The sequence below is a fragment of the Protobothrops mucrosquamatus genome, unplaced genomic scaffold, assembly GCF_001527695.2.
Source record: "Protobothrops mucrosquamatus isolate PMUCROS unplaced genomic scaffold, P.Mucros_1.0 scaffold46, whole genome shotgun sequence".
Classification (NCBI taxonomy): domain Eukaryota; kingdom Metazoa; phylum Chordata; class Lepidosauria; order Squamata; family Viperidae; genus Protobothrops; species Protobothrops mucrosquamatus.
This window is the reverse complement of record NW_015386428.1, coordinates 1,693,583-1,715,735: the sequence shown is the minus strand read 5'-3', so window position 1 is coordinate 1,715,735 and position 22,153 is coordinate 1,693,583. Positions and strand designations below refer to the sequence as shown.

The 22,153-nt window shown below is 41.4% G+C and overlaps 3 protein-coding genes across 4 annotated transcripts in view; all 3 read left to right on the top strand.

Moving 5' to 3' along the window:
* Nucleotides 1–353, top strand: part of LOC114922296 (cornifelin-like) — a 6,602-nt gene extending 6,249 nt beyond the window's left edge. The window contains exon 3 of the mRNA XM_029283284.1: nt 232–353. Within this exon, the coding sequence (XP_029139117.1) occupies nt 232–327 (96 nt within the window). The 3' untranslated portion in view covers nt 328–353. The remainder of the gene's footprint in view (nt 1–231) is intronic.
* Nucleotides 354–3,563: 3,210 nt separating this feature from the next.
* On the top strand, nt 3,564–18,066 carry OSCP1 (organic solute carrier partner 1). Of its 2 annotated transcripts, XM_029283283.1 has the most exons (11): nt 3,564–3,703; nt 5,045–5,074; nt 10,657–10,811; nt 13,826–13,993; nt 15,101–15,181; nt 15,296–15,399; nt 15,615–15,743; nt 15,830–15,896; nt 16,327–16,466; nt 16,652–16,715; nt 17,450–18,066. In XM_029283283.1, exons 1-11 carry the CDS (start codon nt 3,592–3,594, stop codon nt 17,564–17,566), a joined length of 1,167 nt encoding a protein of 388 aa, XP_029139116.1. In that variant the 5' UTR covers nt 3,564–3,591; the 3' UTR covers nt 17,567–18,066. The 2 variants fall into 2 exon arrangements, with proteins under 2 accessions (XP_029139116.1, XP_015667141.1); XM_015811655.2 differs by lacking the exon at nt 5,045–5,074.
* Nucleotides 18,067–20,448: 2,382 nt separating this feature from the next.
* On the top strand, nt 20,449–21,735 carry LSM10 (LSM10, U7 small nuclear RNA associated). The gene has a single exon (XM_015811691.1). It carries the CDS (start codon nt 20,484–20,486, stop codon nt 20,859–20,861), a length of 378 nt encoding a protein of 125 aa, XP_015667177.1. The 5' UTR covers nt 20,449–20,483; the 3' UTR covers nt 20,862–21,735.
* The last annotated feature ends 418 nt before the right edge of the window (nt 21,736–22,153 follow it).

Here is a 22,153-nt window from a genome sequence, read left to right as displayed (position 1 = left end):
ATGATGATGATGATGATGATGATGTGAGAAGAATAGAGATGTTAATAAACACACCTGATATTTTTCATCATCTGTCCGTAATTCATAGGGGGCTGAGAGGGGATTTCCTGTTTCATCTCCTACCGAAACTGAACAGGGAGCATCAGGCTGAGTCATGCAGCTTCTGGTATGTGAGGGCATAATGCCCAAACGTGCAAATCTGACACAATCTCCTTGGCTTGAACATTGCAGGGCACCGTTTTGAGGGATGCGCTGTCGATGTGCCTCTGTGGCTGGTGTGAGATTTGCCGAATGGCTCGGGAAGTGCATACTCGCTCTCCATCTTAGATAGCAAAGGAGGACAACAAAGGTGGGTCAGGATCAGAAGGTGCCATCAAGAAGTGGGGGGTCATTTTCAGTCATAAGATACCCACCACTCCAGCAATGCTTTCAGTTGGGAAACTGGGCTCTGCAGAAGGGGAGCAGGCTCAAGCTACCTTTCCTGAAGATAACCTGCATTGCCCTGCCAGAGCTTGCTTCCAATGTGGGAAGGAAGGCTACTGAGCAGCCAATTGCCTGGCCCCCCAACCCATGTCGATGCCCAGGACCCCAAGCCAATCAAGCCAAAGAAGATTCCAGAAAAGATAAAGGAAAAGATGCAGGTGGCACAGCAGGTCGTGGAGGTCTCCCCCCAATCAAGCGAAGAGGAGGGAACTCCGACCCCCAGCAGGCCTATACCGGTCTTCTATGAGAGTGATAGCGATAGGGAAGACAATCTGATGCTAAGTGGTGCCATCACCCCACTGACTGCCCAGGTGGAGGTGGTAGTCCCCCAATCAGAAGCAACGGGAGTCTTCATAGCCCTGCTAGACTCGGGGTGCACCTGTTGCTTAATCAGCCTGAAAATGGTGGACTTGTTGGGACTAAGGCTTAAGAGACTAAAACAACCCATGAAGTTTGAGCAAGTGGGTGGATCGCTTATTGGGGGCGGGGTGCCTGCAACCTGCCTGCCTGCCTGAGCCAGTGAGCCTAAAGGTGGGGAGCCATGAAGAGACTATCCAGTTTATTGTAGCCCCAAAGATGGCAGAAGCAATGATAGTGGAATTGTCTTGGCTGAAAAAATGGAATCCATCAATTGACTGGCAAAGCAACAAGTGATGGTTGAGGATTAAAGATGAGAAAGGACTTGGGGGAGGAGGTGGAAAAGCTGCGAAATCGGCAGTGAAAGTGAAAGCAGACACAACCAATATGTTAGCTGAGAGCAGCTCAGTAGAGCCAAGCATTCCAAAGGAGTAGCGAGACTTGACGGAAGTCTTTAGTGAGTGGGAGATGGATGCACTACTTCCTCACCGCCCCACAGACTCTATTGAGTTGCTACTGGGGGCAAAACTACCTAAACCAAAAATGTACTCCATGACCCCGGGGGAGATGGAGGAACTCTGAGCCTTTGTGGACAAGAACTTGGCCAGGGGCTTCATCCAGCCAGCTAAATCCAAGAGGGCAGCACCAGTGCTCTTTAAGGAGAAAAAAGATGGGTTGCTGAGATTATGCGTGGATTTTAGGGAGATTAATGGTGTATGCGTGGAAAACATATGCCCCCTCCCCCTCATGCTGGGGCACCTGTCCAAGGGGAAGGTGTTCAACAAGTTGAATTTAAGGGAGGCATATTATCATATTATGTGAACGGACGACTGCTTTTAATTGCCCCTTGGGATGCTACCAGTTCAGGATGATGCCTTTTAGATTGCAGGGGATGGTAGCAGTGTTCAAATGTGAAAATAATTAATCCAGTAACTGTTGAACTATGGTTACCAAAAGAATTGAAGCGAGTTCACCCAGTATTCCATTGTAGTTTGTTGAAGCCTCTCAAAAGGTCCAGCCTGAAACCCGCTAGAGAGGAACCTTCTCCTATACTGGTAGAGGGTGAGAAGCATTGTGAGATTAAGAAAATACTGGTTTCAAAGATCTTTACGGGAAAGTTACAGTACTTAGTCCTGTGGAGAGGCTACCCCTTAGCTAATGTTGAGTGGGTGAGAGCCCAGGATGTTAAGGCTGATCGATTAACATGAAAGTTTCATGAGAAATACTTGCAACGTCCAAAAGGAAGTTGTGTAAATGGTTGGATAACTGTACTTATCATTTCCCTATGCTTATTTTTTTTCAGGGGGCCAGCATGTCAAGACTGAACTGCTAAGATACTTGCTAACCTCTGTCGCTACTCAACTTGCCATAGAAATGGGGGAGGGGAAGCTTGGGAAAGAAATGGGATTTTTAAGAAGCCGTCTATAGACTGTGAGAACCAAGGTTACAAAAGCAGGTGTCTGACGGAGAAGTGGACCACTCTCATAACAAACTAAAGAAGTGTGACAATGTGAACATTTGGTGGGTGGGGGTTATTGAAAACTATTGTTAACTAACCAGATTTTTGCGCAGGAAACTTAGATTTGATTTTGCTTCTTCAGTACTGAGATGTGTATTCGATAAAGTTTATCTTTTATGGCACCTCAAAGCCATAAAGTGTCTTCAATGTTGAATTCGCTAGCCAGTTGACAATAACAGATGTTGAGACTCTAGAAAAAGTACAGAGAACAGCAACAAAGATGATTAGGGGACTGAAGGCTAAAAGATATGAAGAACGGTTGCATGTATTGGGTATGTCTAGTTTAATGAAGAGGTGACATGATAGCAGTGTTCCAATATCTCAGGGGTTGCCACAAAGAAGAGGCATTCTCCAAATCTATTCTCCAAAGCCCCTGAAGGCAGGACAAGAAACAACAGATGGAAACTTATCAAGGAGAGAAGCAACCTAGAACTAAGGAGAAATTTCCTAATAGTCACAACAATAAACCAGTGGAATGACTTGCTTCCAGAAGTTGTGGGTCTTCAAACACTGGAAATTTTTAAGAGATTGGACAACCATTTGTCTGGAATGATAGGGTTTCCTGCTTGAGCAGGGGATTGGAGTAGAAGACCTCCAAGGTTCCTGTTACTCTGTTAAATACGAGTCAGCTGCCCAGCATCCAAATTTTGGTCACATGACCACTGCAATGGTCTTAAGTGTGAAAAACTAGCATGTCACTTTTTCCAGTACTGTTGTAACTTTGAATCGTCACTAAAGGAATGGTTGTTAAGTCAAAGACTACCTCTAATAAAAAGGTGGAGTCGTCCATGGCTAGAAGTTTGTCACAGGTGACCAAGCCGGGTGTATGTCTGAAATTATTAGCCCGTCCGAGATGCCCTTCGATGGAGCCTGCAGGCAAAGCGCTCCGCAGCTGAAGGGACGCGAGCGGCAAGGGCCATCTTTCCTCGCGGCGGTTGGGAATGGGGGGGGGGGAGGAGGGCCTCCTCCTCCCCCTTCTTAGCCGATTGGCCTTCGTTAACCCCTCCCCTCCCGACTTCCTCATTTTCTCTCAGGCCCGCCCGGCCAGCAGGAAAGAGCATGCGCCCGCGAGAACGCGCCTCTGGAAATCCTAATGCGGCCGTCTCGGTGCCGCGCAAGGGCGGGCCCTCGACCGGAAGCCGTCTCCCTCGCGGTTGCCTTGGCGACGACGCGACGCGACGCCCCTCTCGCCGCCTCAGGACGCCGGGACGGCTTCTTTCGACTTCCCCGCAATGTCGCTGCGGACGCTGCCGCTGCTCGTTCTCAACCTGGGCGGGGAGATGCTCTACATCGTGGACCAGCGACTGCGCGCGCAGAGCATCCCGGGAGACAAGGCGCGCCAAGGTCAGGGGGCCGCCGGGAGGGGTAGTCGAGGCCGCCGGAAGGGCCCCGGAAGTGCAGGCCCCATGCCCCTCCCCGCGGGGGCCCCTGGTCCGCCCAGCCGCAGCGCCTTGGGAGGAGGGCCGGGCCTTCTGTTTCTCCCCCCCCCCGGGTTGACCCCAGACTAAAGCTTTTGCTGGCGTTCATCCAATCATGATTTATTTGCAATAATAAAGTGCAGTGAAAGTGGACATAAACCATAATTGTTCTTGATGATGACACCTATTAGAGAGCGCTGTAGTCGACCTTTGTCCCTGGACCCGGTTGGAATCGCAGCAGAGGGGGAAAAGCAGGGAGAATCCCCTCCTGGGGAGACCGAGAGGCTTGTCTGTCCCTCGCAAGCTCCTCATCCCCCAGGGCATGCCTGCTCTCCTATGGAGGAGGCGCCGGTTCCCTTGAGTAGGAGGCTCTCAGTCCTCCCCGGTACTTCAGAGACACCCCTCCAGGGGCTGAGGATGCTCTTGCTTCCTGGGCTTTTGGAGAACGGCCGCTTGGTCTCTGAGACAAGAACATCTGGGGTTCACTTTAAGAGGTATTACTCTTTGTGTATCAGAAATGGACCACCGGGGTGTGGAAGTGAAATAAAGAAACAAAACATCAAGATGAGGATAAATCAGCTCACATGCGAATGAATGTGTCTAGAAGGAAGACCTTCACACACACATACACAGATTCAGGACCTCTGGATCCAAAAATATCTGATCTTAGTTTAGCTTTGTTTATTTACTGCTGGGCAAACTGGTTTCTTTACCTCTCTAGGCATTCTGAGAACAAAATAGTTTATGGGAAATGGAGAGACTGAAAAATAACAAAGTAGTAATTTTTGGTTATTTGGCCAAGTTGTGCTTCCTTTTTCTAGCTTTTCAGGTGAAATCAAACAATCTGGTTCTGCAGATTTTTCTTGTTGAGAAACATGGAATCGCTCTAAAACGATAGCCCATCCATGTGGATCTGAGGATGTCTCAGCATAGCTTGGTTCCCTGTGAATAATTTTTTACGTTTGTAGTAGGACACCATAAAAGTTGAGCTGCTGCTGAACTGTTCCTTCATTTTCAAGAATTTTTAATGCTGGGAAAATGCAGTTCTTCTCCAGAGTGTGAAATGGGCTTGAAAAGGTATATACTTCCATTTCATACTACCTATATCACTGCCACTTTAAATATCCTCGATAGCTGTCTTCTTCTGTGCAACATCTTATTAAGTGGCAGAGTACATCCCTCTTCAATTATTTTCTCTTTTCCACGTTGTTTTCAGTGTGTTCTTAGTACTTGACCCGCCATTTTTTCTGTTTTATGCTTCGTGTAGATGAATGGACTGATGTGGACAGGAGACGAGGTACTGTAACATTTTTAGACCTGCACTGAGATTCCAAACTATACAATATATAGGCAGTATGTTGAAGAATGCTGCCAGAAAATTTCTTCAGATTTTCAGTTACTTCAGTTACTCTGAATCACAAAAATTTATGTTCAAGCTGTGGAAGTGTATGGTCTGTTTTGTGTGTGATAAGCCAAATCCATCAAAAAATTGGGTTCAAAAATTTGTTGAGATTTGTTGGGCAGCTATAGAAATCAAATAAATAAAAATAGAAAAATTATTTGAATCATTGTTGAACAGGCCAATTTGTTAATTCAACCTTGAGGTAAGGTGTAGATCAATTGACAGGTTAAATATTGTCACTAGACAAGACAAATTGACCTGTTGTAAAATGCTAATTATGCTGTTTTTGGCTTCATTTTTTAATCTATTCATGTCTGATAATGCAGATTGTCCAGGAATACGTATACTATATTCTGTACTTCAGCTATTGGCATCCTACAAGATTTTGTGTTCCCACAGTAGATGGCTCCTGTCCCTTTGAAAATTATTTCCTAACACTAATTATGGTTCCAGCAAGGGAAGAAGCCAAGGGCTGCTTGCTGCTAGGAAGAATAATGGGTCCAAATAAGCATAACTACAAAAGTGGCTACTTTTCATAATAGGTTCCAAAAGCAATAGGAAGAAAAAGAATGCATCTAGCAGTCTTCTTCAATCTGGAGGCTAGTATAAAGTGCAACTCCTACTCTTTGCAACATAGCAAAAATCTGGAGATGATGCCAGTTATAGTCAAACGTGGCTGGAAAGGCCAGTATAGGAGAAAGATCAGTTGAGATTTGTGAGGCTAAGTTCAAATCCTCATGCAGCCATGGAACTTATTGGGACACATTTTTCCAGGATAAATTTGGATGTGATAATATGCATTCATGTCCCAGGAAAAGGCATGAAAATTCCATGAGTGAAAATATATTTTAAATTAATAACCATTTTTTTAAAAAAATACTGCCTATTCTCATATTAGCACTTAATATACTTTTTGGCAATAAGCATTCTATTATCTGTAGATGTCTTGCACTTAAGATAATGCTTTATAAATGTCTACATATTATTTGACTATATTTGATCAAGGTTAAATTTAATCAAATCTTTTTTAGCCAGTGAAATTCCCTGTTCTAATTTGACTTCTCACTGACAGAAATAAGATGATATTTGGAATTCCAAGATCTGCTTGTTTTGTTCTGTTTATTTGCTTTTATGTTTAGAAATAAAATATATAGAAAACATATAGAAAATACAGAGGAAAAAAACCCATTTTAAACACAGCATTAAATATTGTCCACACAGATCAGCCCTTCCATTACATTGAAATGGAAACAATTCATAAACAGTGAATGTAGAATCTATTGATAATGGCATTGTCTTTCCATTATAAAAGAGTAATATTTTTGATATGCTTCATTCTGTAGTTCCATAGTTTTCAAAACATTGATAGATTCTGCATTTTTGATACATAATTCAGAATCATGTTCATATCTTTAAACATTACTTTTCTTGCACCATATGAACAAATTTATGGATTTTAAGCCAATATGGAATGATACTGAAGCAAACCTAATCATCCCCTCATTTTACACTTTCATTATAATAAGGTTGGCAGTTAATCCTTTCAAATATCTGATATTGCCAAATTTAAGAGTCTGTATAATGAAACATCATAACCATGCTCATCACATTTTATTTCTCCCAAAACATAAAATATATAAAGGGAGAAACAGTATCACCGTTAAGCTTCAAAGGGAAGCTTAAAATCATTTTCACAGTCTTATACAATGTCAGTACTGGAAATAAATACCAAAGCATGGGAATTGTCTTAAAGAAAGGCTACCTTCTTGTCTAATAACCCCTTACTCCCAAGATAACGAAACCTTGAACAGGCCCCCTGTAGATGACGCAATATGAGAATCAGAATAATGTGGCAAAAAGTGATATTTGATGTAGCTTGTAACTGTACTAAATAAATAATAATAATCAGCACTTTGAGTTGTGCTTGGAATGACTAGAAAAAAATGTTATCCTGCCCAATAGGTATGCTTCAGTGCATTTTAAGTAAGTCTGCATCATGCTGTTCAATGATGAAGAAATAGAACAGATGAGGAACTAGTAAACCTCTTAGAGCAGTACCGGTATTTCTCAACATAGGCATCTTGAAGGTGAGTGCACCTCAACTCCCAGAATCCCAGTATTGTTGACTGAGGGATTCTGGGAATTGAAGTCCACTCACCTTCAAGTCGCCTAGCTTGAGAAACATTGTCTTAGAGAATAATATTAGAATTTAGGAGGATTTTGACAACTTGGAGAAAGACCCATATCACCAAGATAAATTTGAACAGGGATAAATACTGTGGGCAGTAAAATTGAAAAGTATGTGTATAGAATGAGAGCTCCATATTGAACAGCAGTAAATTCTGGGTCCTTTGATGGATCACAAGATGTCAGAAGCAAAAATAATCATAGGATGCATCAACAGAATTACAGGTTCTTAAGATTAATAAAACTCATTATCTGTTTTGCGTTGACCAGACTGCACCTAGAATATTGCATCAATCCCTGTGTATTGTGTCTTAGGAAGCACATTGATAAACTGGAGTTTGTTCATGGGGCACAATCAAGATAGTAAGAGGTTTGCAAGGAATCTTACAAGGAATGTTTGGAGATTTGGGATATGTCTTCAGGTATCTGAAAGTCTATCACGTAGAAGGCGGGGAAGAATTATTCAGTTATTTCATGAAACAGTACAAGAAATGAATTTAAATATCAAGGAAATAAATTTTGAATAGATATTGGGGGGGGGAATGTAATGGTAAGAACTGTTCAACAATGGAACAACATTCCCATCAGCAGTATTTCTTAAAGTATGGTCCTTTCTTGAGTCCACAAAATTGAATTTATTTGCCAGCCTATGTTGAAAAATAATATAGTATTAATATCCTATCAAATGAAGATGAGAAGCGGTAGTGACAAGGAATGCATCAATTTACATTTTTAATACAGTAATGTCAATAAATATATGTAATACATGTAAATGTTTATATATGTAAATGTTTAAGAAACACTGCCTTAGAGAATGGTAGGCTCCCTTTGCTAAAGGTGTTTATACAGACTGAATGGCCATCTGTCAGGAATGTTGATGTTATGGACTCTTGCAGGGATGAGAGAGTTGGACTAGATGATCTCCAAACTTCCTTTCAATTCCTTTCATTCTATGAGTCTGTGCAGTAGCAAGTCTGGCATACGGGCATAATGCAATCACTGCATTATATACCAGTTGTAGCCTCCACATTGTGTAAAGCCCATGGCCTCAAGAGTACCTTTCAGCTCTAGAATTCTGTGAAACACTCTGAGTTGCATGAATAATGTCTAATTGTACATATGCAGAATGCAAACAGATTTGGTCCAGTTTGTTTCCCCTCAGTTGTTTCTGCTGTAAAATTGTTTATTGTTTTAAGATCTTTTCAATATCATTTAGTACGACTTTACCACATTTGTTCATACTGTCATAAAAGTTTTGTTGTATTCAAATTAATAGTGATGCAAAGCAAGCAGACTGCAACTATGAGTGTCTGTGGGGAGTAAATGACAGTATACTGCAGGTGTGCCATTATCATGCAAATGCCTGGCTTAGGTAGGGCATCAGATCTTTGGGACACATATATATAATGGTGGAATTTGGCATCATTGCAATTCGTAGTGGGCACTAGTGAAGCCACAGTTATTACCCCAGTGTGTGACCTTTGATCCACTTACCTATGTTGTACCAAAGTCTTGTAGGTAAGCAAGGTGTAGGGCATAATCATTTATTTAGAAAAAAAACCTGGTTAACTTGCATAGATTTGAGCAGCAGGTTTCTAAAAAGATCTCAGCTCTGAATGGTAAATGTACAATACAATGGCTGCATAGCATTCCTTCCTTTAATCATTTTCTTGGTACGTTCAGTCTCAGGGCATCCCAAGTGCAAAATGCAGCAGGTCATAGAACAATTCAGGAATCCCCAGTTAAAAATGAGGCATTAAGCACCTACCACTTACCCTCTGAATATGGCTTGTGGGGTAGTACAATGCAAAAGGCTCTTCCACTGGACCGGTACTGAATAACTAAGAGGTTTTCTGACTTGCAGCACACATGCAAGACTTTCTTTTCAGAAACAGTGAAGGCTTTAGCACAGATATTTTATGTTTCAGAGTTTGTCCATGGAATTGTGCTGCATATCGATCTCTGGAGATATTGTGATTAACAGTATCTATTGAATGCTGGGCTGAATGACTGTACGGGAAAAATAAAAATGTCAGGTAGAAAAGGCATTGTGGGGAATGTTCATACAATGCCCTTAACCCATTTTCTGGTTTTGCACAATTCACTGAATCGTGAGCTAGGTTACAGTATATGCATATGAACCCCCAAACCCGCACCTCAGTTTAAAAGTAAGCTGTGCAAATGCAGCCAATACATTTGTAACAGGCCTAATTAAGTGTGTTGTGGGGTCACAATTGATTCTGACATTTGTGTGGAGAACTGAGGAAATTCCGTTTTTGTCTGCCTCCACCATGGAAAGGGAAAATGGCAATATTGGATAATACTTAAATTGCAGTGTCTTCATCACCCTCAAGGACAGCCAACTCTTCTGTAATTAATTTGAATCTGATCTCAGGTCTGATGATACAGTACTGATAATTGGATAATTTTCTACCTGTTTGCTATCTGATCCTCCCATACACAGTCACAGTTAGAAAGTCTGAGTCACTTCAGTGTTCAAGGTTATTAACATCTTGTAATTCATGGAGTAGAGAGTTCTTCAAAGCCAGCAGATCCATATCATGGATCTTATGGTACAGGAAAAAGCAACTCCATCCAGAATTGCTTTAAACTGTGAAATGGGCAGGATATAAATGTAATAAACATTTAATGTTTAAGTAATACTAATGAATGCCACTGTGAAGATTTCTCTTGGCAGTTAGAGCACCTAAATATTGATAATTAAACTATTATGCCTAAAATGTGATCCTCATAAGAAAAAGGGGTCCTCTAATAGTTAAAGACTGAGAAAATTAGCCCAACTAATTGCAGAATCTTAAAACTGAGATAAATGACAATAAATGTCATTATATTTAAACATGTTTTTGTCATGACTGCAAGAAGCAGAACTGAAGCAGCTTGGAAGTACAAAAACTAATGTTGCAAATTGTAACTGCTGAAGTTGAAAAATATTCCTCTTGTATTTTGCAAACATTTCTATCTTGTTGGAAGAAAGAATTATCTGGTGTGAAGCAGTTTCAAGCATCGCCTTTCCAAATATAGGAAAATGTTTTCCAATTTCTGCATTGCTACCAGACTAGTGAAATCCCGGTCTAGAAATCAGGAAATATCTTCTGCATGTCTCTTTTTTAATTGAGCATTGCTTGCACAGGAATTATCTGGGGGCAAAGACGTTTAAGTGAAAAAGCAGCCTCAGCAGCACATTTTCTTCTCAATTGCAAAATGCCTGCTTCTTCCTGGGAAACTAAAACAATTGATTTCTAACAACTATGATTATTTTATCTTTTCAGTGATGAATGACATCATTGGGGGCATATTCAATAAAAATTTTATGGATGAGCTATTTAAGCCACAGGAACTCTATTCCAGGAAAGCCCTAAGGACAGTTTTCGAGCGGTTGGTTCATGCCTCCATCATGAGACTGAATGCTCCCAGTATGGATAAGGTGAGGTCAAACCTTTCTTTTTCTCTAGATGTCTTATGAATCTGAAACCCAGTTTTTATCAAGAAAAGCCATTATTAAGTTCACACAAGGTGAAACATAGATGCACATGGAAGTGAAGAAATGATCTGAAATACTGATTTTCAGTGCATGTATTTAATCACATCAATGCCTACTGACTTTACAGCTAAGGACAAAATATGGTATCATGTAGTCTTATGAAATGTCACTCTGCACCTTTACCTGTCTTTTTCTGCTTTCTTAATCAACTAGTGCCTTAGCCCTTGAAACTCATCCCCTCCCCCCAATCTTGTCCATACCATAGCTTGTCCTCATCAACCTTCCAAAATGGCAGTCTGAACACTCAGATTCAGCTTCACTCATTCATATGTTCAATCCTGATTTGGCTGATTTCTGTTCATATCACTTTTGTTCAATGGTGTTATTGAACAAAATAGTTACCAAGATGTTACTTGCTAAATGAAAATATCTGAATATTTAATTAATGTGTTTACATGTATATCTTCAATGAACTACTTTTATCTTTTTCAAGAAACTGTATGTGGTAAGTGAATACTTTGAATAGAATAGAGCTGGAAGGGACCATGGATGTCTTCTAGTCCAGCTCCCTGCTTGAGCAGGAGAACCTATAATCTCTTCTTAAAAACCTCCATGGAGCACCCATGATTTCTGGTGGCAAGCTGTTCCACTGGTTAATTGTCCTCAGTCTTAGGAAGTTTCTCCTTAATTCCAGGTTGTTTCTCTCTTTGATCAGTTTCCAACCATTGTTTCTTGTCTTGCCTTCAGGTGCTTTGGAGAATAGTTTGACGCCCTCTTCTTTGTGGCAGCCCTTGAAATACTGGAATACTGCTATCATGTCTCCCCTATTTCGTCTTTTCTGTAGACTAGCCAAACCCAAGTCCTGCAGCCGTTCTTCATATGTTTTAGTCTCCAGGCCTTTGATAATTTTAGTTGCTCTTCTCTGAACTTTTTCCAAGGTCTCAACATCTTTTTTGTAGTATGGTGACCAAAATTTGTTGCAGTATTCCAGGTGTGGTCTTACTAGGGTTTTATAAAGCGGTACTAATACTTCATGTGATCTTGATTCTATGCCTCTGTTTATACAACCCATGATTATATTAGCTTTTTTGACTGCTGCTGCCTACTGCTGGCTCATAGTCAAGTGATCGTCCACTAGGACTCCAAGGTTCCTCTCACAGTTGCTGTTTTTGAGCCAGGTCTAGCCTAATCTGTACGTAGTAGTAGTAGTAGTAGTAGTAGTAGTAGTAGTAGTAGTAGTAGTAGTAATAATAATAATAATAATAATAATAATAATAATAATAATAATAATAATAAAAAAGTTGGAAGGGACCTTGGAGGTCATCGAGTCCAACCCCCTGCTCAGGCAGGAACCCTACACCATTTCAGACAAATGGCTGTCAAGTCTCTTCTTAAAAACTTCCAGTGTTGGAGCATTCACCACTTCTGGAGGCAGGTTGTTCCATTGGTTAATTGTTCTAACTGTCAGGAAGTTTCTCTTTAGTTCTAAATTGCTTCTCTCCTTGATCATTAAAACTCATTTTGTTGGATAGGCCCCATTGTTCAAATTTGTCAAGATCTTTTTGGATCCTGAGCTTGTCTTCTGGGGTGTTGGCTATTCCTGCCATTTTAGTGTCATCTGCAAATTTGATGAGTTCCCCTTCTATTCCCTCATCTGAGTCGTTGATGAAGATATTGAAGAGTACTGGGCTTAAGACAGAGCCTTGTGGTACCCTACTGCTTACTGCTCTCCATGTGGATGTAGTGCCATTGAGGACTACTCACTGAGTACGGTTTGTCAGCCAGCTACAAATCCATCTGGTGGTGATGTTGTCTATCCCACCTTTTTCTAGCTTACTAAGCAGTAGATTGTCAAATGTCTTACTGAAATCTAAGTATACTATGTCCACAGCGTTTTGATGGTCTACTAATTTAGTCACTTTATCAAAGAATGAAATAAGATTGGTTTGGCATGATCTGTTTTTGACAAACCCTTGCTGGCTACTGGTTGTAACTTTGTTTGCTTTTAGTTGTTCGCAGATCTGTTTTTTGGTTATCTTTTCCTGGATCTTCCCAGTTATTGATGTTAGACTGATTTATTTATTTACTTATTTATTTACTTTATATTATATAAAATATGCATACAAATACAAGATCTAAGTTTAGGTACATATCTGAATGCAGATGTGATAATGTTAGTAAGTTTCCTGCTGAGATATTTTTATTTCATACCATTTGCTTTATCAACTGAGGGCTTTCAATTAATTTCACTCGCTGTTGCTTCTGTTTATTACAGGAAGTCCTCAACTTACAATTAGAACTGAGTCCAAAATTACTGTTGATAAGCAAGACAGTTAAATAAATTTTCCCCCTTTGTACAGCCTTTCTTGCAACAATTATTAAGTGAATCCCTGCAGTTGTTAAATTAGTAACATGGTTGTTAAGTGAATCTGGCTTCCCCGTTGACTTTGCTTGTCAGAAGGACTCAAAAGGTGATCATGTGACCCCGGGACACAACAACTGTCATAAATAAATACATGCCAGTTGCCAAACATCTGAATTTTGATCATGTGATCATGGGAATGCTGCAACAGTCATGTGAAAAATGGTCATAAGTCACATTTTTAGTGTTGTAACTTTGAACAGTCACTAAATGAACTGTTGTAAGTCGAGGACTACCTGTATATCTTAATATTTTTAATTCTAACCGTTCACCATATGCATTTAACTAAATACTGTGCAGTATATTATTGCTAGGTCCTGGGCATGAATGCAAAGTGTATTTCCTGCATTTTAATAAACATTGCACTGAAAGCTAGCCAGGATTATTGGTATTCTTCAAGTAAAATCCTATCAGCTGTATTAAAATGAGATGTTAAATCAGTAATCATGTTCTAATAAAATATAAGTAACTTTATAAATGCTGCTGCCCTGACCCGGCCTCTGTGATTAACTGGTATCTCTTGCTTATTCTGTAGCTTTATGATCTAATGACTATGGCTTTCAAGTACCAAGTTCTCCTCTGCCCTCGACCCAAGGACCTTCTGCTCATCACTTTCAACCATCTGGATGCCATTAAGGATTTTGTTTATGAATCGCCCAAAATTCTGAACCAAATTGATGTTATCTTTCGCAAGTTCATTGATGTATGAATGCCGTACATTCTATCTTCTGTACAAAAATAGTATAAAGAATAAAAGACAAACTAAATCAGTGATGGCGAACCTTTTAGAGACCGAGTGCGCAAACTGCAACCCAAAACCCACTTATGCATCGTCGGGTGCCGGGTGGGTGTGGCCCATTGGGTGGGTCTGGCCCATTGGGTGGGCGTGGCTGCGGTGGTAACAGCAGACTGGGTGGGACTAAAAAGTTCAATCAATCAATTCCAACTTTGCAAGATCTTTTTTTTTCCCGCGAGAAGTTGAAATTGATCGATTGATTGAACCTTTTTTTTTTGTACACGGCGGCGGAGGCCTAAAGCGAAAAGGTTTTATAAAACCCAGCTGAAGGCCTAGGACTGGGGCGACGTCACGCGTGCCCACAGAGAAGGCTCTGAGTGCCGCTTCTGGCACCCGTGCCATAGGTTCGCCACCACTGAACTAAATTATAGAAAGAATTATAGCTTTGTCAACAGTAGATTTAGCCTTCTGGGAATAAAGTTACTGGAAGGAACAAGTGAATTGCAGATGAGCTGTATTCGTGACACACTACATTCCTAAGTAGCCATCTATAATTTTAACCTTGCAGATTATGCATACCCAGATGATACAGTTAGTTTATGTTTTAGTCTCTCATGCCCATCCAAAAATCTGCAAAAATTAAATAAATTATTATATTTTAGTTAACCATACTGTAGTTAAATATACTGTATAAACAGCCATGGCATAGAGTGACCAGTGATGGTTCAGTGATACACCATCAGTGAAAGATCAAACAGGACCATCACATCATTTACATATATGCTTACCAGAGTTATATAATATTAAAAGTATATCTTAAATATTAACAATATTATGAAATTAATTCTAAATTGCATAAGCATGATGCATCTGCATCTAGATTTTCAGTTTGATCATTAGAACTGAGAGTTTTAGCTTAAAAGTGGGGTCCCACAACCTATCACTAAAATAAATTTGATAATAATCTGCTGACAGATATGAGGCCATACGAAATACTTGCTCCACTTAGCTCTAAAATGGGCAAGAAGAACTAAGAACTCATCAGATGTTGTCGCTTCTGATTCTTTTCCCTAGACCTACATCTTGCTCTCTGCTGGGGAACTTCAGCTTATCCGACAAACGCTGCTCATCTTTTTCCAGGACATACATATCAGGGTAAGCATGTTATACATTACTTCCATGGGGTGATAATGGTAAAAAGAAAATGTTTAGCATAAGTTATTTCCAAGTGAAGCAGTTTTATTGAGAAGTCTTGGTATTTCTTCATAGGTTTCCATTCTCTTAAAAGATAAAGTGCAGAATTCCAATGGCCATTTTGTGCTGCCAACCTCAAGTTCTGTTCCTTGGGGAACAGAGATCCCTGGACTCATCAGGTGAATCCTTTGACTTGCCTTTTCCCTTAACTATCCAACTGGACTAATCACCAGTCCAAATGGATATGAACCCCCAGCCTCATACTGCAGATTATCTTTTGGGGTATAACAGTGTTTACAAGGTTGGGTTTATGGATGAATTTCTCGGACCCCAAACTCTCCCAACTATTGTATAAGAAAAAAGGAAACAGTATTTATACTTTACAATGTTACAGACTTTTTAACAGTAAAGGAGATGAAATGCAGAGGATCGAGTTCAGCAGTGGAGGAAATTATGTTCTTCCATATCTGGAAGGTTCATTTGACCTTCATGGAGACAGAGTCACTAGACTGGGAACAAACATGTAAGTCATGGTCTGCAGTTTCAGTTTGAGGCTTTCAACAAGTTTCCTATGTGCCTCTTATGTACATAAATTCAATTAATCTCTAGATACAGCATCAGCCGGCCTGTAGAGACAGATGTATCGGGGGCCAAAAACTTGGCATCTCATGCTAAGGTCAGTATCTTTGATTTACCCTGACAAACACAGAGCAAGGTTCTGTTTTGCTTCCTATTTCATTTTGTTCATTTGCTTGTTTCAGGATTAATATCCTAAATCCCTAGATTACTACAGTGGAATAGACTTTCTGTCTAGAAGCTACTTGTTCAGAGAGTATTTTCCAGAACTTCTTTTTAATTTTGATTCATTTTTCTTTCCTTCTATTGTGATCCGACTATATCCATTGCAACTACTGTTAAGATGGATTCTGCTTTACTCCAGGGCTAATTATTAAGTGAAGGCAAGGGGGGGGAGTGGTATTTTAAGCCTACTGATTTCCAGATAGGAGAAACTGGGAAACCAATCATTGGCACATTTCACGGTAGTTCAAATTGTGTAACTTAGATGTTTCTTTCCATGGCTCTTAGAAATGTTGTTGTCAATGCAGGAGAACACTGCTCCCAACCCTCTTGCTAAAGAAGAACTGAATTTATTAGCCAGGCTGATGGGTGGCTTGGAGATCAAGAAGCCCCTAGTCAAGGAAGCTGGTTTTCGTCTGAATCTTTTCACCACTGATGAGGAGGAAGAGTATGATACTTGGCTTTCAATGGTAGTAGCAATGGTGGTGGGTCTTCCATATATCCAGAGTTGCCCTTGGCCTTTGAAATATCAGAGGTCATACTCCAGAAGTGAGTTAGTGATAAAAAGAAACTTTCAAACTTTCAATAAATTAATTAATTGTATTTATGTGAGTTTTTATTTGCTCTGTTAAGACACGCTGCCCTGACTCGTCCAGAGGAGTTATCTTGTCAAGTTATCAACATCCATGCAGGCCAGGTAGATATTTGTTGCTGCATCTTATAGTTTCTTCAAAAAATGAGTAACACAGGTTTTCTTTTAACTGGAACAACTTCAATTTGTATATCTAAGATTCATATACCTCTTAATGTTTTTGTTCCAGTTAATAAACATACAAAAACAAGATTTTTTTTAGACAGCACACATTTATAAGAAATACTCTACTGAAATTGTGGATTAGTCTGAAAATAATTTTTCAGTGCAAAATAGTTAGAAACTTCCATGGACCCACATGCAAACCAAAGCCAGTCCCAACTGATTGTTCCTTGTGACTGATGTTGAACGAAATATAGCATTGTTCCCAAACATAACAAGTCATTATAACTCATAGTCATTGAGAGGCTCCTCTTCTCCATGGCTTTTAAGAAAAGAGGGGGAGGAAAAACTGAGGGAAGTCAGTCATGTAGCTAGAACTTCCAGAAGCAGATTTTAATATGCTAGATTAATGGCTATGGCTCAAAATAAGTCTGGAACAGATTATGAAAAACAAAATATTAAAAGCATATACGCAAATAATCCATTTCTGTGAAAAGGAAAATGAGAAATGTTAAGAATCCATTAAGGATGAATCATGAGTTTTTAAGAGCTGTTTCTTTTTAAATGAGATGTTTTGAATCCATAGATTTTCATTCATACTATGTTAGGGTAATATTGTATTTTGTCCACACCTCTATTCTTACATAAATACTTGCTTGCAACATTTATTGAAACAGGACCAGCAACGGAATGAGAAGCTGGATCACATCATGGGGGAATTTGAGATGTCGGAACAGCAAAGTGAGACAAGCAGCAAAGGATGTGATATGTTGGCAATGATGGATAAGCTATGACCCTCAGCTGTGAAGAGCCACGCAGCTTTAATGCAGAGGAATGCTAGGACACCCAGCTTGATGTTAGAAGACCTAAGTCTGATAGAACAGAATGGATTCTTAAGCTACCCACTTTTTGTTAGCACATGAAATTTGGGAACTGTCTGAGATCCATTTAACAGTTCTTTTCTCTGGCATTAGGGAAATGTGGGCACACATGTCAGAGGATACTCTATTGGATAGCAGTTTTGTTCCTGTGCTATTAATGACTCTGTTCATGTTAGCTATAGTTAAAAAGAAATTCCATAAATCCCCCAGGTAAGTTCTGTAAATAAAAATACATACTATGAAGTAACAATTTATGTTACCCATAAAAGCTAAGTTTACAATGATAGTGCAGCTATTCTTTTTAGCTGCAGCTGTAAATAAGACAACCTTGTTTATTGCAGTACTCACTCCAGGAAGTTTTTGTAATCAAAATCTGATTAAAGAAAGTTACTGCTCTCCCAGAGCTGACTGACTCTCCTAGATGTATACTGTATTTCATTTTGGTATCATATAGTTCACATAATATACTAAGCCAAAACTAAAATTACATTAGACCCAATAACAAACTGATTGTTCTAGGAAAGTATTGTTTTTCAGCTGTTACACATAGGACATTTCAGGCAAATGAGGCTATGGTTGTGTTTTGTTTTCTTTAAACCCCCCTCCCCCCATACAATTATCAGTACCAAAAATGATCAGTGGTCCTGCAACAAAAAACAAACAAAATCTGATTGGCCAATCTCAGAGGAGCCTCCCAAACTCTATTCCAAATTTAGGAGAGTGACTGGTGGTTGCATTTCTTGCCAGTGGTAAGAGAACAGCACGGCCATGTCGCTCACATCGGCTTGAATGATGAATTGTTCAGAGTGAGGGTGCTTAAGGACTGGTTCAGCTGCAAAGTCTCTTTACTTTTTTGAATGGAGCCTGGCACTCTTAACGACCATTGCGAAGGCTAACAAGGTCAGGGTTTTTTCCCTCCTTTTCCTGTTTTGAGTAAATCGGTGATTGGCATGGCTATCTTTGCAAAAGAGGGAATACATTGACAGTAAAAGTTGGCAAAACCCAGAAAGCTGCTTATGGGTGCGTGGGGGTTGCCATTCTAGCACCACTTTTACTTTGGCAGGGTCCATCTCTATCCCCTCATTTGAAATCTGATACCCCAGATAATCAAGGCATGTCTGGTGAATTCATACTTAGATAGCTTTGCATACTTTGGCTTTTGACACTGACCACATGTAGCTGGGAGTGGTGGGTTTTTATACCTTCTTGGGCTTTTGTGCTTGAAGTCGTTTCCTGCTCCTGTGACATGAACCTGAGCTTTTGAGCATGTCCTTTTGGTATTCTGTCTTAAAGGTCAGAATTATGTCCTATTATGTCCTAAAGGTCATATTTTTAGAATCTGAGGGATATGTAGATTTCAGGGGTCTTTATCTTTCTAATCTCAATCAGCCCCAAGCTTCCTGGTTCTAGTCTTTCTGAAAGGATTATCAGATCTGCATTTCTACAGACCTGGTTTCTGCTTGGGGCAGAGAGACTTGGGGGGGGGGCTGCCTTTAAGATCCTTTGGGGAAATATAATATTCTGCCCAAAATATTTTTTTTCTCTGAGGGGAGTGCCCTTCTTATACCCCTGCTGCACTAGGACCCCTGAATGGCTCTCACAGTTGAGCCAGGTACCACCCTATTTGTACCTGTGCATTTGGTTTTCTATTCCTGTGGAAAGAGCCCCTCCCTTGGGGATTTGATCAGCACTTTGGAGAAATAATTGAATTGAAACAGTCTTTTAATGGCAAGAAACTAAGATGAGTGACATTCAGCAAAGTTTCTTGGCTAGCTAGAAAGAGTGGTCTCCAAATGTGTGCCTTTATACCTTTCCAGGGTTTTCAAAATTATCAATTTTGATTAGTTGAATTTCTGAGTTTTCAAACTGTCATTCCTGATTCGTGGAGCAGTGTCTATTGATGGGCTAGTTTCTTTATCCAATCTTTAGGAAAAAGGTTAAAAGTTAATCCCTGTCTCAGGAAAGAATCTGATGTGTTTCATTAATTTTATGTATTTTTCTGTGTTTCTGTTCTAATCCTGTCATTCCTAATTGCCGGTAGCCGGTCCTGCATTCCTGTGGTTAAGCTTATCTTCAACGTTTGTTCAAGTTGATACTTTGGAGCTGTTTGTTTGCACTTGGGTTCGTCTGAGGCTGTGGGTTCTGAAAATGAGCTAGACAGTGTTCGTTTTAATTTAAAAAGGACTCGTGATTTAATTAATTCCTTTTGGGGGGAGGGCTTATTTCTACTTTGGAAAGATTTAAACTGTTGTGATTAAATTTTCTTCCTGCCTCCAGATTTCTTCTTCTATCTGAGGAGGGGGGGGGGTGTCTTCCTTTATTCCTAACAGCAGAACCTTTTCTCACCGCTGAACTGCATTTTGTTGGCTATGACCTCGCTTTAGAAATCATTGACCAGACTTCCCATCGCTTCCCATTCCGCTCAGTCTTCGGATAGCCCCATCCTGCACGTGACCCGGAAGGGAGATTTCAGCCAGACCACGAGCAATTAAACGGCGCCATGCACAACGCGGACAATCTCGCCCGCCATCGGCTGAGACGGGCCGGACGACCGTGAAACCGCCTCTGCGGGGAGTATGAAGGGGGAGGGGAGCGGAAGATGGGAAGCGCCTCTTCCGGGGCCGAACCTCCGTTCAGGATTCAGGCCTTCCACGCAGCCGGGCCAATGGCATCGCTCCCGCTCGAGCGGACGAACACTGGCCGGCCAATGGCATCGCGGATTTGGAGGCGGGGCCTCGACCCGGGCCGCCGTCGGCCTGCCTTCCGAGCCGAGAGCGGGGCCGGGATGCGGGTCCCGGGGTCTTCCGGCTGAGCCGCGCCCCGGGCCGCCATGGAGATCAGCCACTCGGTGAAAGAGCGCACCATCGCGGAGAACAGCCTGGTGCTGCTGCTGCAGGGCCTGCACAGCCGCGTCACCACCGTGGAGCTGCGCGACGAGAGCGTGGCCGTGGGCCGCATCGTCAACGTAGACGCCTTCATGAACGTCCGCCTGGGCGAGGCCACCTTCACCGACCGCCACGGCTGCGCCTGCCGGCTGCAGGACCTCTTCATCACCGGCAGGAACGTCCGTTACGTCCACATCCCCGACGAGGTGGACATCCGGGCCACGATCGAGCAGCAGCTGCAGCTCATCCACCGCGTCCGCACCTTCGGCGACCGAGGCAAGGGCAGGACCGAGTTCCTTCGGCCGAAGCCAGCGGGCAAGTGACCTGTCCGGTGGCAGTCGGGCACGCGGAGAGCCGGTGCTGGAAATCTGCTCGCTTCAGGAGAAATGTGCCCGAGAAGACGCATCGTTTTCTTGGTTAGTCCGGGGCTGCTTCCCTGCTCGGTGTGACCAAGCAGCTCCCAGACCAGTTCAAAGGGGAATCGGAGGGTGACGTTCCTTTGTCAGAATATAAGCCACTGTCTACCAATAAGAACAATATTTTCAGAGGCTTTTCTGTTAATATTCTCTCCCCACCAACCTCAAGAATAAACTCGTAAGCTTTAAAATTCAGACTGCCTGTTGAAGCAGGGAGGAGGTGGACGTCTTATGATCCCCCTGTTGAAGCGCTGTATGGTGGATGCCTTTGGATTACAGTAATTTCTAATCAGACAGAAATGGAAACTAATTTTGCGCCTAATGGGTTGGATTTTCTGGAGTTTTTTCTATTAGTTCGTTCTGATTACAAAATAAGCAAAGGATGGTAAGCAATGTCCCTCTTTTATCTGCAGAAAACCCAGACACACAAAAATGAAACAGCCCAGAATTCCAGGGCCAGTTGTTCTTCACATTACTTCCAATCCCCTTTATGGTCCCTGGCCTGTAAAAAAAACTGCCTAAAAATAATGAGGCTCTGTCAATAAAACCATGCCCTGTTCCTGCATATTTGAAGGCTGGATTTATGCAACACACTAGTTCTAGCAAAAATGGATTGCAGCGGGCGATAGTAATTAAGTATGTTATAGCAATATTAATACTATTAGGTCATAATTTGATTTTGTTGGAATGTTATATTTTGTTAACCTGAGTTAGGCTTTGTTGCATTGTGTCCATTAAACCACAGCATGTCCTCTGGTAGTAGATTGTTGCTTGCAAACTATGAGTCTATTTGAAGCCTGCTTGATTTAGAACTGCCTGCAAATGTGCCTAAGTGTCCCTGCATACCTACACTGCAAAGGGGTTGATGGATAAGCATAGGTTGCAGATGGCTGCAATGCGTACACCTCCCCAAACCCAGCTGCACATTGTGCAGAGGTGTGCATCCTGAGTGCTGATTGGCTGATCCAACTTCCTGTTCTTTGCTATTTGAGGGCCCCCTAGCCAGAAGGGTACATTTGCAGAAATATAAATAGAACTATGCAGCTGTCCCCAAATGACAGATATACCATATGTGTTCCCTGATGTGCAGTGCTGGAGATGTCTAATCTAGGCTTGAATCATGTCCCATCTTCCCACCATTGCTGCTTTATAATTTCTGTTTTGGGACCAGCTAACTGAGCCTTGTAGGTCTTTTTTCA

Coding starts and splice junctions, on each gene's coding strand:
- LSM10 (XM_015811691.1), top strand. CDS start 20,484: ATGGAGATCAGCCACTCGGTGAAAGAGCGCACCATCGCGGAGAACAGC.
- OSCP1 (XM_029283283.1), top strand. CDS start 3,592: ATGTCGCTGCGGACGCTGCCGCTGCTCGTTCTCAACCTGGGCGGGGAG. Junction 13,994..15,100: donor TCTTTCGCAAGTTCATTGAT/GTATGAATGCCG, acceptor TCTTTTCCCTAG/ACCTACATCTTGCTCTCTGC. Junction 15,744..15,829: donor ACTAGACTGGGAACAAACAT/GTAAGTCATGGT, acceptor ATTAATCTCTAG/ATACAGCATCAGCCGGCCTG.